The sequence below is a fragment of the Cornus florida genome, unplaced genomic scaffold (genome assembly GCF_030987335.1).
Source record: "Cornus florida cultivar Cherokee Brave unplaced genomic scaffold, ASM3098733v1 CherokeeBrave_3.0.0_Hap2_Chr07, whole genome shotgun sequence".
Classification (NCBI taxonomy): Eukaryota; Viridiplantae; Streptophyta; class Magnoliopsida; order Cornales; family Cornaceae; genus Cornus; species Cornus florida.
Genome location: NW_026775577.1, coordinates 45,178,086 through 45,191,920, shown reverse-complemented (window position 1 = coordinate 45,191,920; position 13,835 = coordinate 45,178,086). Strand labels below are relative to the sequence as shown.

General features: G+C 44.3%; 1 protein-coding gene across 1 annotated transcript; it reads right to left on the bottom strand.

The window, feature by feature from the left end:
* Positions 1-1,207: 1,207 nt before the first annotated feature.
* LOC132316662 (uncharacterized) lies at positions 1,208-1,789 on the bottom strand. The gene has a single exon (XM_059815134.1). It carries the CDS (start codon positions 1,787-1,789, stop codon positions 1,208-1,210), a length of 582 nt encoding a protein of 193 aa, XP_059671117.1.
* Positions 1,790-13,835: the final 12,046 nt, after the last annotated feature.

The following is a 13,835-nucleotide window of genomic DNA, read 5'->3' as shown; positions in this document are numbered from 1 at the left end:
GGATGAAACCTTTCACCCTCAAATCATCAAGCTGCTTCTTCAATTCTTCTAATTTAATTGGTGCCATACGATACGGTACCATAGAGATTGGCACGGTACCAGGCATCAAATCAATAGCAAACTCTACCTCTTGGTGTGGAGGCAACTCCATCAAGTCCTCCGGAAACACATCCAAAAAATCACGCACAACCTTCGGATAATCAACCCCACAAAACTCAACATCATCATCGGTGAAAAAGCTAGCCAAGAAGAACGTCTACCGATCCCGACCCCTAACACCATAGAATGAACGAGTGAGGGGATTACACCGATCTCCCACAAAACAGAAACAATCCCCATTCGGGGTACACACCGACACTCTGCCCCTGAAACAATTAATAACGACTCTGAAAAATGACAACCAATCCATCCCAAGAATGACATCAAACCCTGTCATCTCGAGAAGGATGAGATCAAACTCAAGAACACACCCGGCAATCGTGATGGAACAACCCCTACAAACTCTACTAAGAGTAATTGAACCCCCGATAGATGTGTCAACACAAAGCGGTCTATCTAACTGACTGACCTCCATACCCAATGCCCATGTAAATGATGAAGCAATGAATGAATAGGAAGCACCAGAATCAAACAATACACGAACCCAAGAATGGGACACAAGAAACATACCCCTGACAACTGAAGGGCTGGATAATGGCTCGGCTGGAGTAAGTGCAAACACGCGACCCTGGGTCCTCTATCCCTGAGAACCGCCTACCTGATAACTAGACTGTTGAGTGGGTGCACTCGAAGAAGCTCCCCTACCCAGTCGAGAACTCTGGGCTGACATGGTTGGCTGAGACGGCTGAGGTGGTGGCGGTGACCGAAACCTTGATTGAACTGTGGCAGACTGCATCTGCCTCTACTGTGAACCTCTACCTCTGCCCAATCCACTGCCCTGCTGTGGACAATCTTTCACCCTATGGCCCTGCTGGCCACACCCAAAACATCCACCAGACGCTACCTGGATCTGAGTACACTAAGACTTGTGGTGCCCTGATTGCCCACACTTGAAACAAACTATCTAAGCTACCTGAGTCTGAGTGCACTGGGATTTGAAATGCCTTGGCTGTCCACATCTGAAACAAGTGACATTTGGTCTAGAAGACCCTATAGACACAGAACCTATGGGTGCAGATCTGGTTGACTGTTGTCCCCTGAACCCTGACTACTCATAATTCTGCTTCTTACTTGATTGACCCTCGGAGAAAACACCCGTACTCTTGTTGTGCCTATAGGACTCTCTAATAGCTTTGCTATCCTTGCTTTCAACTTCAACCACTAAGGCCTTTCGCATGGCTTTCGCATAATCTGTCGGTTCTGAAGCGGCCACAATTGGCCTGATGGTAAGATCGAGGCCATCAACAAACTTCTCTATTTTCCCTTCCTCATCATTGGCAATCCCCGGTGTAAACCTCAAAAGCGATGTAAAAATGTTTTCATATTCAGTGACTGTCATGTTCCCTTGCCTCAACCCATCAAACTCTTTCTTTAGCTCTCTCCGTTTAGGTGCCGAAAAATACTTTTCATAGTACAACTTCTTGAACGTGTCATATGTTATGGTGTCCAAATTATGGGTGTGAGAAACGGTCTTCCACCAAATCTCAGCATCCCCAACAAAGTTATAAGTTGTTAATATAATCTTCAACTTATCTATCACTAAATTTATGGCGTTGATATACTTCTCCACCCTATCCATGAAACTATCTGTAACAAGCGGATCTGGACCGCCTTCAAACAAGGTTGGCATCAACTTCACGAACTTGGCAATGTGATAAAGAGTATCATCTAACTCATTTGTCTTTGGAGGTGGTGGTGGTGGTGGTGCCGGTGGTGGCACAAACTATGACGATGATGCTCCTGCCGGCCGAAATGCTTTGAAAAGAACTGCCTGAACAGCCAACTGCAACTGTTCCTCATTTATCTGAAAAGGTGGATCAACGGTCTCTGATCGGTTGGTCAATTAAACATCAACCTTCGCAATAGCACGAATCATTGTAAAATAGGGCTATTGGTCGGGTAAGTCGAACCACAGGGACTACGCTAGTCTAATACAACCTAAATGTCTAGAATCATTCTTAGAATGATGAAGGGTGTATAGAGGTTTTGTTGGATGTCACTTAAGCTAGGAAATTAAAAGTGCATAAAACAATAAATTGCAAGAATTCAAGGAAGTGAAGTACAAGTAAAGAAGGCTAGGGAAATGAATCCACCTCCATCCCTATACACATGCTAGGTTAAGATTAATTTAAGGGGAAAACAACATATATGATAGTCATGATACATAACAATACTAGGTTGCTATAATATCCTTAAGAAGTTCATTTAATTAGAAAGGCGAGAATAAACCATCAAAGGTTCACATGATCAACTACCTAAACTAAAATGTAGCTTAGAACATGCTTACTAAGCCAAGGACTATCAAGCCCTAATTTAAATGGTGAATGCACATAAAGCTAAGAATCAAGTATAGCCCATCAAAGGGAAACCCTAAGCCATGAACTATCTAGGTTCTCCAACTCCATGCCATTAAAACCATTCCATGATCTAACTTCCATTGTCACCATGGAAGTGCAAGCAATATGATTAAGAAAAGCAACCATCCAAGACAAGATGAATAACTCACAATAATCATTTAAAACATTCAACATTCATTACAACAAAAATGAGGCTCTTGACCATGGAAAGACTATCAAAAATACATTGTAATCCCCAAAAATAAACTATACTAACACATGCTTACAAGGGAGGGGTTTCATCACCTCCCTAGATGAGGTTTAGTTACCCATTGGTGAGCTAGAAGAAGGAAGAAGCATCATCCTCATCTCCATTTTCGAGCTCCTACTGTAGCACTCAAGAACACCCTTCTCCTTGCTCTCTTCTCTCTCCTTTCTCTTGCTCAAGATAAAGCTTAATGATATATGTGGCCTTTGGGTAGCCTTTTATGCTCCAACCATACCCTCTCTCCTCCAAGGAACACCTCCAACCACTTCATAAAGAAGGAAGATGGCATTGAGGAAACCAATGTGCAAGTGGGCTGAAATGAGCCATTTCCGAAGGGCATTCTGCCTGATTTTCGAGCACACGCTTGGTGACTTCGAGCGCTCTAACTTAGTGCAATGTGCAACATGCTCCTCTTGCTCAGTGCTGACCTATTTTGGGAAAACTGCTATAACTTTGTGCCCCGAACTCCGAATGATGATCTGTTTGAAGCTTTGGAGAGCTGATTCAGTGCTTTAAAAACTTCATGTTTTGATGAAGACCCAAATCTCAAGTCTGGTTGGTCGAAAATGGGGAGAAAGGCAGTACATCAGTGCTGCCAGGCAGTTCTGCGCACCTCTGTTGTGAAGATCATAACTCTCTGCTCTGAACTCCGAATGATGAACCACTTGAAGATTTGGAAAGCTGATTCAGAGCTCTAAATCTTTCATGTTATGAGGGAAGTCCAGTTCTCGAGTTTAGAAGGTCAAAATGGCAAGCAAAGACCAGGCTCTACTGCTGCCAGAATTCAGCATTGGCACCTTTTGTTGCTCAAGATTCCACAAGGCCTTATTCTTGTTCCATTTTGGCCAATGAACCTGAAAATGCATAAAAACATAGAATTGGAGTTAATCTACATAAAATAATTAATAACTGGACTTTGTTAATGTAATTTAGGGCGCTTGAATATACATTATTCGGCGCTTATCACACCCCCAAACTTACATTTTGCTAGTCCCTTAGCAAAACTACAATGAAAAACATAAAGAAAAGACAACCATGGGCATGCTACTACAAAAATATCCTCCATGGTAAAATGAGATAGAAACATAGCTCAAATACAACTTGAAACAGACAAAAACTGGAGATGGGGTCATTGGGAAAACTACCTTGCATATATGAAGCATTGATACAAAAATTGGCTAAATACTTTTCTACATACATGCATCAACATCAAAGTCTATATAAATAACTCAATTATCATCTCTTGAATGGAAATCAACTCTAGCTTCAGTGAAAGTGAATTGGATTCTCAACATGCGGCTTTTACTTTCTTTTCCAATTCTAAGGCACAAGTTTTCAAGTCAATGAATTCCCTTTTACATGAAGTTCCTAAGGCATGATTTTATTTTCAAGACAACTTTTGTTGCTTGTTAACAATTTATTTCAACACATAAGCGAAACATAGAATGGTTGTGCAATGCTGAAGTCCCTTAAGCTTTCTAACCAACCCTTGTAGCAAGCGTTAGGCCAACAACTCCCAAACCAGATGGCTTTAGGGTGCTAAGTGTAGAGACACTCCATAGGGCTTAATAGCTCAAGTTGGAAAGGCTACGAACTCCAACGAACCATGTTTATTACTAGTTTAAATTTTTTTGAATGACCGTGCAATGTTTAAGTCCCTTAAGCTTTCTAACCAACCCTTGTAGCAAGCGTTAGGCCAACAACTCCCAAACCAGATGGCTTTAGGGTGCTAAGTGTAGAGACACTCCTAGGGCTTAATAGCTCGAGTTGGAAAGGCTACGAACGTCAACTGGTCATTATTTTTTTTTTTTTTTTTTTTTTGAATATACATGCCAAAGGTATCCATCTATCAGGTTCATCAAATCAGATTAACTAGGCCAAGGTCAAGGTCAATCAAGTTGCATGCCTCACAGTTAAGTTTCCAATGTGCATCTGTGCATTGTGAAGCTTATAAGAGTGTAAATCCAGCAAGAATCTAATTGAGGCATTTATACAGACTACATTGTATTTACATGATCATTTCAACTCAAATTTTTCTTTATTTTCAAAATTTTTCAATTGCCTCTATACACAAGGTATTAAACATATGTTTCATCTCCGACAAGTGTCAAGTTATACTATCATTGCTTAGCAAAAATTATGGAACCAAAAAAAAAATGCCAAGAATGCTTGATGCACCCCCAAACTTAAACGACACAGTGTCCTCAATGTGGGACATGGATGCAAGTTAGAGACAAAAATGACAACGAGGATAAAAGGAACAACAATACCCAGGGGGAGGGAACGGCATTTTGAGACAAAAACCCCCAAACTTGAACTGGACTGCGCAACCTGGAAAGCAATATGAAGAACCAAAAGAAACAACCACAAACACATTAATAGCACAAGCATAAAGACAGAAAACGAATGTATTGCATTGCAAAAAGAGTTTCCAGCAATATAAAGAACTTGCATTGCAAAAAAGAGTTTACATGATGACAAAAAGAACTGTACAGGGATCATGTCGACCAGAGCAACCTATACATAGCAAATTTTTACAGTTTAAAAGGAAAACAAAATATACAAGAGAAATAGTTACAGATGAAACAAAAGAGAAGGTCCACACGCGCAACAAGCTACTGGCCAGAAGGTAAACGGGCGAGGATGGAATGGAGGAGAGATTGAGTCTTACGCCGTTCAGCGGAAGCCAAACGACGGTCCTCAGCAGTGACACGGCGGTCTTCAGCAGCAAGACGACGATCTTCTTCAGCACGTGAAAAAGACTCACACAGAGCCTGAGTGCATGCGGACAAAGAATGCTCAAAACGATCGAGTCGCGCATGAATACCGGCAATGGAAGCCCGGATGAAAGCCTGGTCCTGGTGAGAGTCGACCGAAGGCTCTACCCGCGCAGTGGCTGCGGCGGTGGAAACTGCCTCTGAAGGAGGAGGAGGTGGAGCGTGGATGAACAGGGGGGGCGGAGGCGGAGGGGTACTAGAATGGCACAGAACATTGATCCACCGGCGCTGGGTAAAAATTTTAATTTTGTCGCCTTTTGGTTCGTGGGGAGGAACAACGAAACCCTTGTGCTGAAGGAGTCGAGTGATGAAAAACGGCAAAGGCAATTTCCGATTTTCAACTCGCGGAGCCCGTGCATTATGAGCATCATGCCAGAACTTCATAAAGGTGGACCAAATGAGCTCTGGGATGGAGAACCATTGGCCTTGGTCCATGGCATATAAGGCTTGCAGAAAGAGGCCCCGACGCTCGGTGCTGTGCACCAAAGGGCAAACATTGTGCTTGAAGACAGTGTCAATGAACCATAGGCGTTCCGGAAGATTGGTCTTGCGGATAAAAGACCGGGGCCGAGTAGGATCGTCAATAGGGCAAATGGCAGCGGCAATCTGCGCCACAGTTAATGTATCCGGCTCCTCATATAAAGGGAGATTCTCACGATTGACAATGTCATCGGGGCACTCAATGGGGCAACCAGAAACCTGAATGATGTCGGTCATAGTGAAAGCATAGGCGGTGCCATCAATGGATGTAGTGAGAGAAATGGGTGGCTCTTCAGGGCACTGGAGATTCTGGTAGAAGAGGCGCACTACACGGGGGTAGGCAACCCTGGCAAGGGGTGCGCAAATGTGTTGCAGACGCCGGTTAGTCAATTCGGCGACAGCCCACGAAGTTGTGGGTAGAATGTCAAAGGCATCCGTGAGCGGAAATGAGAGTTCGTAGTTGAGTTGTTTGCGATCCCAAGGATCACGTGGTCGCTCACGAGTGACAGCACGGGCACCTGAAGAGGGTCGAGGAGGGCGAGAAGGACCGGCACGAGACATTTAGAGAGGTGGACTTGGTTGAGGAATTTCAGCGAACACCTGGCGTGCACCACAAAAAGGAGAAGATGGAAGTGAGTGGGATGGAGGAGCAAACCCAAAATTTTTAACAAAGAAACAAGCTCTAGCATTGACAAAGCAACAACAAATCACCAACAAAACCAAACTCCAACATTACTAGCCCATCCTCCATGTAAAACACCATGAATGAACAAAGGAAAAGAAAAACTAAGGAGGAGGACACAAACCTGAATGTCAGGGTATCCGAGAGCAAGAAGGAAGGCAGGAAGAAGGAGGTGAGAGGATGGGGTGGGGAGGTATGGAGGTGGGTTGGTTATGCAAGTGGATGCTGAAGGTGGTGGGTGGAGGAGTGCCGAGAGGGTGATGGGTGTTGGATGTTCATGCAGGCAAGGTGTGGTGCATGCTGGTGGTTGTGCACTTGGTTGTGAGTGGGAGAGAGAGAAAAGCTGGTGTGGTGTGTGAGAGGGTCGAGCAGGTGGTTGGGGAAGGTAGAGAGAGAGAGAGGTGAAAAGTGGGTGCAATGAAGGTGGGGAAGTTGGAGCCAAGAGAGGGGGATGAGAGTGAGGTGGTGGGAGCTTCGAGGTTTAAAAGAGAGAGAGTGAGAGCTTGGTTCGAGCACTCGAAGGCCCACTTCGAGTGCTCGAAATTTTGGCAGAGAGTTGGGTGAGGGGCTAGGGTGTGGGAAGGGGAGTTCGAGCACTCGAAGCTGGGTCTTCGAGTGCTCGAAATTTGAGCAGTGGGTGGAGGGGTGGTGAGGTTGGTTGTGATGGTTGGTAGGAGGGTGGTGAGCTGAGTGGTGAGGGAGTGAGGTGGCTGCATGCATGCATGGAGAGGTGGAGTGAGGTGTTGCATGCAAGTTGATTAGGGGTCGTGTATGGAAGAGAGAGAAACCGAGAGTGGGGGTTGCATGGAGTGGTTTGGCATGCATGCATGGGAGTGCATGCATGCATGCAGGAGGGTGATGGAGGATGTTGCCGAGAGGGGCATGCAGGGTGGCTTGCATGGATTGTGGGTGGGTTATGGCGTGGGAAGGGTAAGGTGGTGATGGTGTGTTGGGCTCGAGTTGCCAACTGCATGGAGATGAGTGAGTGGATTGGGAGGTTGAGAGAGAGAAGGTGGAGTTTGGGTGGTGAGAGAGAGTGGAGGGATTGCATGCATGCATGGGCGTTCATGCATGCATGGGAGGAGGGTTGATAGATGGAAGGTGATTGCTGAGTGGTGGGTTTGGCATGCATGCAGTGGGGTGAGCTGGGTGGTGAGGGAGGTGGGTTTGGTGTGTGGATGGGGAGTTGGCTGCGAGGATGGGAGTTGGAGCACTCGAAATGGCCTTTTCGAGTGCTCGATATTGTGGCAGAGAGTGAGGGTTGGCTGGGAGGTGGCTGCGAGCACTCCAAAGGAACTTGAGAGGGCTCGAAAATGAGGCAGTGAGCTCATTAGGCAACATGGAGATGGAATTTGCAATGTGAGCAACATTATGCAAATTAGATGGAAAAATTTTTGCAACTGCTGCACCTGAGGCCAAGCAATACATAGATGGATTTTCAGACCTTGGATGCATTTTTCCAAACCAATGCATGGATGGAAATCAAGAACTTGGCAACTTCATGCCATGCATGGAAAATTTGGAAAATGCTTCAAACTGTGCAAATTTTTTTTTACAGCATGGAAAATTTTTTTTTTTTTTTTAAAATTTCGAATTCAATCCATTCTAATGCATGGGTGGAAAATTTTGAAAACTTTTCAACTTCGTTCTAATGCATGGACAATTTTCAAACTTTTGAACTTCAATCCATTCTAATGCAAGGAGGGAAAATTGTCAAACTCTACACTTCATTGCAATGCATGGAAAATTTAGAAAAATTTTGAAATTGTGCAAATTTTTTTCAATGAGTGCATGGATGATTTCAAGAAGATTTCCTAACTTTTGCAACCTCACACAATGCATGGATGATTTTGAGAAAATTTTCAAACTTTGGAACATCTCTTCAATGCATGGATGAGATTAAGAACATTTCAACAATGCATTGAAGATGAGAGGTTATGCATGTGAGTGCCATGTTGAAAGTCCGAGAAAATTGCCTGATAGAGCCGGAAACTTTCGGGAATGAAAACAAGAGTTGAGAAGGTCTAAGAATCCGGTCTAAAATTGCGGAACACAACTGAAGACCATTTCAGAAAAATCAAATTTTTGGCTTTTCGAAACCATTTCCCAGAAAATTTCAAGGCACGAGCAATTTGAGAAGGTAGGGAAGCTTGGAACATCGAAAGAATTTCTTCCCTTGCTTTGCTAAATTTAATGTCGATAGCTAGACCAAGCTAGAGCAGGCACTATTCCTCATAAATGGGATCCGTCAAGGGGACTTCCTCAACTTGTGCTGTCAATGCAAGGCTTAAGCCTTTGGCCATTTACCTTGAAGAGAGATCCACTTGCAGGATCATGAAGTTCGATTGCTCCATGAGGAAAGACGGTAGTGACAATGTATGGACCATCCCATCTTGACCGGAGTTTACCGGGAAAGAGTTTCAAGCGGGAATTGAAAAGCCAGACCTTTTGTCCCGGGGCAAAAGACTTTTTGACGATGTGTTTGTCATGGAAAGCTTTAGTCTTTGCCTTGTAAATTTTTGCATTTTCATACGCGTCATTACGCAATTCCTCAAGTTCATTCAATTGCAACGCACGATTAGAGCCGGCTTGTTTGAGATCAAAATTGAACCTTTTTACGGCCCAATAAGCACGGTGCTCTAATTCTACCGGGAGATGACATGCTTTGCCAAAGACAAGTCGATATGGTGACATGCCAATGGGTGTCTTATAAGCTGTCCGGTAAGCCCAAAGTGCATCGTTTAGCCGTAATGACCAATCTTTGCGATCCGGTCTAACCGTTTTTTCTAGAATGTGCTTAATCTCCCGGTTAGAAATCTCTACTTGACCACTCGTTTGAGGGTGGTAAGGTGTAGCAACCTTATGAATGACTGAATACTTAGCAAGGACGGATTTGAGATAACGATTTCGGAAATGAGATCCGCCATCACTAATGATTGCTCGGGGTGTACCAAAACGACTAAAGATGTGAGATTGAATGAAATGGATCACGACTTTATGATCATCGGTTTTGGTAGCCGCGGCTTCAACCCATTTAGACACATAATCCACCGCTACAAGGATGTACTCATAGCCATAAGAAGATGGAAATGGTCCCATGAAGTCAATCCCCCACACATCAAAAATTTCAACAATTAAAATGTTGGTGAGAGGCATCATGTCTCTTCGGGACATGGATCCAAGTTTTTGACATCGTTCACACGATTTGCAAAAATTGTATGCATCCCGGAACAAGGTAGGCCAAAAGAATCCGCTTTGAAGGATTTTGTTAGCGGTCTTTTTGGCACTGAAATGGCCTCCACAAGCAAGAGTATGGCAAAAATTTAAAATGCTTGTGGCCTCGGTTTCAGGAATACATCGCCGGATGATTTGGTCCGGGCAATACTTGAATAATTCCGGATCTTCCCAAAAGAAATGCTTGACTTGGGAGAAAAACCGGTCCCTCTCTTGTTTGGACCAATGAGCTGGAATTTTGCCAACCGCAAGATAATTGACAATATCCGCAAACCACGGAAGAGTAGAATGTGAAACTTGAAGAAGTTGCTCATCCGGAAAGGAATCACGGATGGCTGCAAATTCTGAAGATTTCTCAATAAGTAAGCGAGAGAGATGATCGGCGACAACATTGTTGGTCCCTTTTTTGTCCCGGATGTCAATGTCAAACTCTTGAAGTAAGAGGATCCATCGAATTAAGCGGGGTTTTGTCTCTTTTTTCGCTAACAAATGCCTAAGGGCGGCATGATCTGAAAAGACGATGACCTTGGAGCCAAGAAGATAGGAGCGAAATTTATCCAAGGCGTACACCACAGCTAGCAATTCTTTTTCAATGGTGGTGTAGTTCAATTGGGCATCGCAGAGAGTTTTGCTAGCATAATAAATGACATGCGGAAGTTTATCCACACGTTGGCCCAAAACCGCCCCTAATGCATAGTCGGATGCATCACACATGATCTCAAAGGGAAGAGACCAATTAGGGGGTTTCATGATCGGGGCAGAGGAGAGGAAAATGCGAAGTTTGATGAAAGCTTCCATGCAAGCGTCATCAAAATTGAACGGAACATCCTTGGCTAAGAGATTACACAAGGGCCGTGAGATTTTGCTAAAATCTTTGATGAAGCGACGATAGAATCCGGCATGGCCAAGAAAAGAACGGATTTGACGGACGGAATTCGGAGGAGGAAGATTAGAGATTAACTCAACTTTTGCCTTGTCTACCTCGATTCCCCGCTTAGAAATGACATGTCCTAAAACAATGCCTTCTTGGACCATAAAGTGGCTTTTCTCCCAACTTAGAATGAGATTCGTCTCTTTGCATCTTTGGAGCATAAGAGATAAATTTTTGAGACACGAGTCAAAGGAGGAGCCAAATACGGAAAAGTCATCCATGAAAACTTCCAAGAACCTTTCAACCATATCGGAGAATATGGACATCATGCACCTTTGGAACGTTGCCGGTGCATTGCATAGACCAAAAGGCATGCGTCGATAGGCAAAAGTACCAAAGGGACATGTGAATGTTGTTTTCTCTTGATCTTGGGGGGCGATGGCCACTTGGTTATAGCCGGAATAACCATCAAGAAAACAATAGAAGCTTTGGCCGGCTAACCTTTCTAGGATTTGATCAATAAATGGGAGCGGGAAATGATCCTTCCTAGTTGATGAGTTGAGTTTACGATAGTCAATGCACACACGCCACCCGGTGGTGGTTCGTTGTGGCACGAGCTCGCCCGCTGAATTTTCAACAACGGTGAGCCCGGATTTCTTGGGGACAACTTGTGTGGGGCTCACCCACTTGCTATCAGAGATAGGATAGATGATTCCCACATCTAGCAATTTGATCACCTCTTTCATGACCACTTCCTTCATGTTTGGATTTAACCGGCGCTGGACCTCTCTAGTAGGCTTTGCGTCATCCTCCATATGAATGCGGTGCATACAAATGGAGGGGTCAATTCCTTTCAAATCTGCCACTGTCCAACCAATAGCTTCTTTATGCTCTTGGAGCACCGCTAAAAGGTTGGTCTCTTGGTCTTTTTGAAGGTCCGAGGCAATAATGACCGGAAGGGTTTGCTTTGGACCAAGGAACACATACTTGAGATGGGCCGGGAGCGGCTTAAGCTCAAGTTGTGGCGGAGATAACAATGATGGGACCGGAGGAGTGGTGGAAAGTTGGGGAAGTGGTTCTTTTGGAATTTTCCAAGGAGGTACATCCATGATAGCATTAATATCAAGCAAGGAATTGACTTCTTGAATGGCTTGATCAACATCAAAGTTTGAGAAGTCAAAATGAGACATGCAAGTTTCAAGGGGATCTTTGCTTAGGATGAAGGGGAGAGATTCTTCGACCACTTCATCAATGACATCCACAAGAAAACAATCATCCTCATTGGAGGGATGTTGAGTTGCATGAAAGATGTGGAGTTTGACTTGCATGTTTCCAAAAGCAATGTCCATCACCCCGGTTCGGCAATTAATTGATGCATTAGCCGTAGCTAAAAATGGTCTACCAAGGATCACGGGAATGTGCTTTTTTGGGTCATGGACTGGTTCCGTATCAAGAACCACAAAATCTACCAGGAAGTAGAATTTGTCCACTTTGATGATGACGTCCTCAAGAATACCTCGTGGATGCTTGACCGATCTATCGGCAAGTTGCAAAACCACGGAAGTCGGCTTAAGATCGCCCAAACCAAGTTGTAGGTAGACCGAGTATGGAATTAAATTCACACTAGCTCCTAAGTCAAGGAGGGCCCTCTCGATTTTGCTGTCACCAATGACGCAAGAGATTGTGGGGGCACCCGGATCCTTATACTTCGGGGGAGTGCTGTGCTGAATAATAGCACTAACATTTTCAGTCAACCTCACTTTTTTTGGCAAATGATTTTTAGAAGTGCGCTTTTGAGTGCACAAATCTTTGAGAAATTTTGCATAGGGGGGGATTTGCTTGATAGCATCCAACAGGGGCAAGTTAATCTTCACTTGCTTGAAGACTTCCCACATGTCTTGAATTTTACAATTCTTGTTCCCAAAGTGTGTCGACTCTTGAAGACGTTGAGGAAACGGAGCTTTTGGCTCATAAGTAGTTTCCACATTTGGGGAGACATGTGTGGGATATCCGTGAATGGTATTGGGACAAGAATTTGGATTAGAAGAGCTTGAATTTGGATTTTTCAACGGCGAAACTTCTTCACTTTTGTCTCCATCGACCTTGTTGTCCACCACTTTACCACTCCGAAGGGTGGTGATAGCTTGAACTTGTTCATGAGTCGGCCCACTCGGAGGAGGGGTTTCGTCAATCACATGCATTCCTCTAGGATTTTCAAAAGGTTGAGAGGGAAGCTTGCCCTTGTCCTTTTGAAGCAATTGATTCACCGAGTTAGCTATTTGGCCCACTTGATTTTCGAGATTAGCTATGGATTGAGTATGAGAGTGAACCATTTGGAGAGTAGGCTGCAAGGATGTCAAGAGTTGCTTGTTGGCATCCATTATTTGCATATTTAATGATTCCATCATTTGCTTGTTTGCAGCTACTATCTCGTCAGTTGGACACACAGGAGGTTGATTGGAGACATTTGGATTGTAAGGAGGACGGTAGCTTAAAGAGGCTTGGAAAGGTCTACCTTGATATTGAGAAGAGGGCTGATTTTGCCGTCCTTGGTTTTGGAATTGGGAATTCTGTGGGGCTTGTTGCCGCCATGAGAAATTCGGATGATCACGCCAACCCGGATTGTAGGTGTTGGAATATGGATTGTTCCCGGGCCGCGAGAACATGGCATTAGCTTGCTCTTGGTTGGGACTAGGAAATTGCTCCGTTGTGGGGCAATCTTCCGAGAGATGGAATGGACTAGTACATGAAGCACAAACTGAACTTGCCGAATTTTGAGACAATGAAGGAGGAAGATGTGGTGCCATCAATTGATAGAATTTATGAGCGATGGCATCCACTTGAGATGATTCCTCCCTTATTGACTTTGGTTGACAGGGGTTGGTGTTGTTTGGAGTGGTTGTGGTCGGAGCCCTACGAGAATTGTGTTGAAGTGAATTTTCACTCAAATTCTCAAGTAAGGTCCAAGCCTCATCCGCATTCTTGGACATGAACATCCCACCACAAGAAGAATCAACCATGAATCTAT

Excerpts from the sequence above, each read along its gene's own strand:
- LOC132316662 (XM_059815134.1), bottom strand. The coding sequence starts at position 1,789 with ATGCCAACCTTGTTTGAAGGCGGTCCAGATCCGCTTGTTACAGATAGT.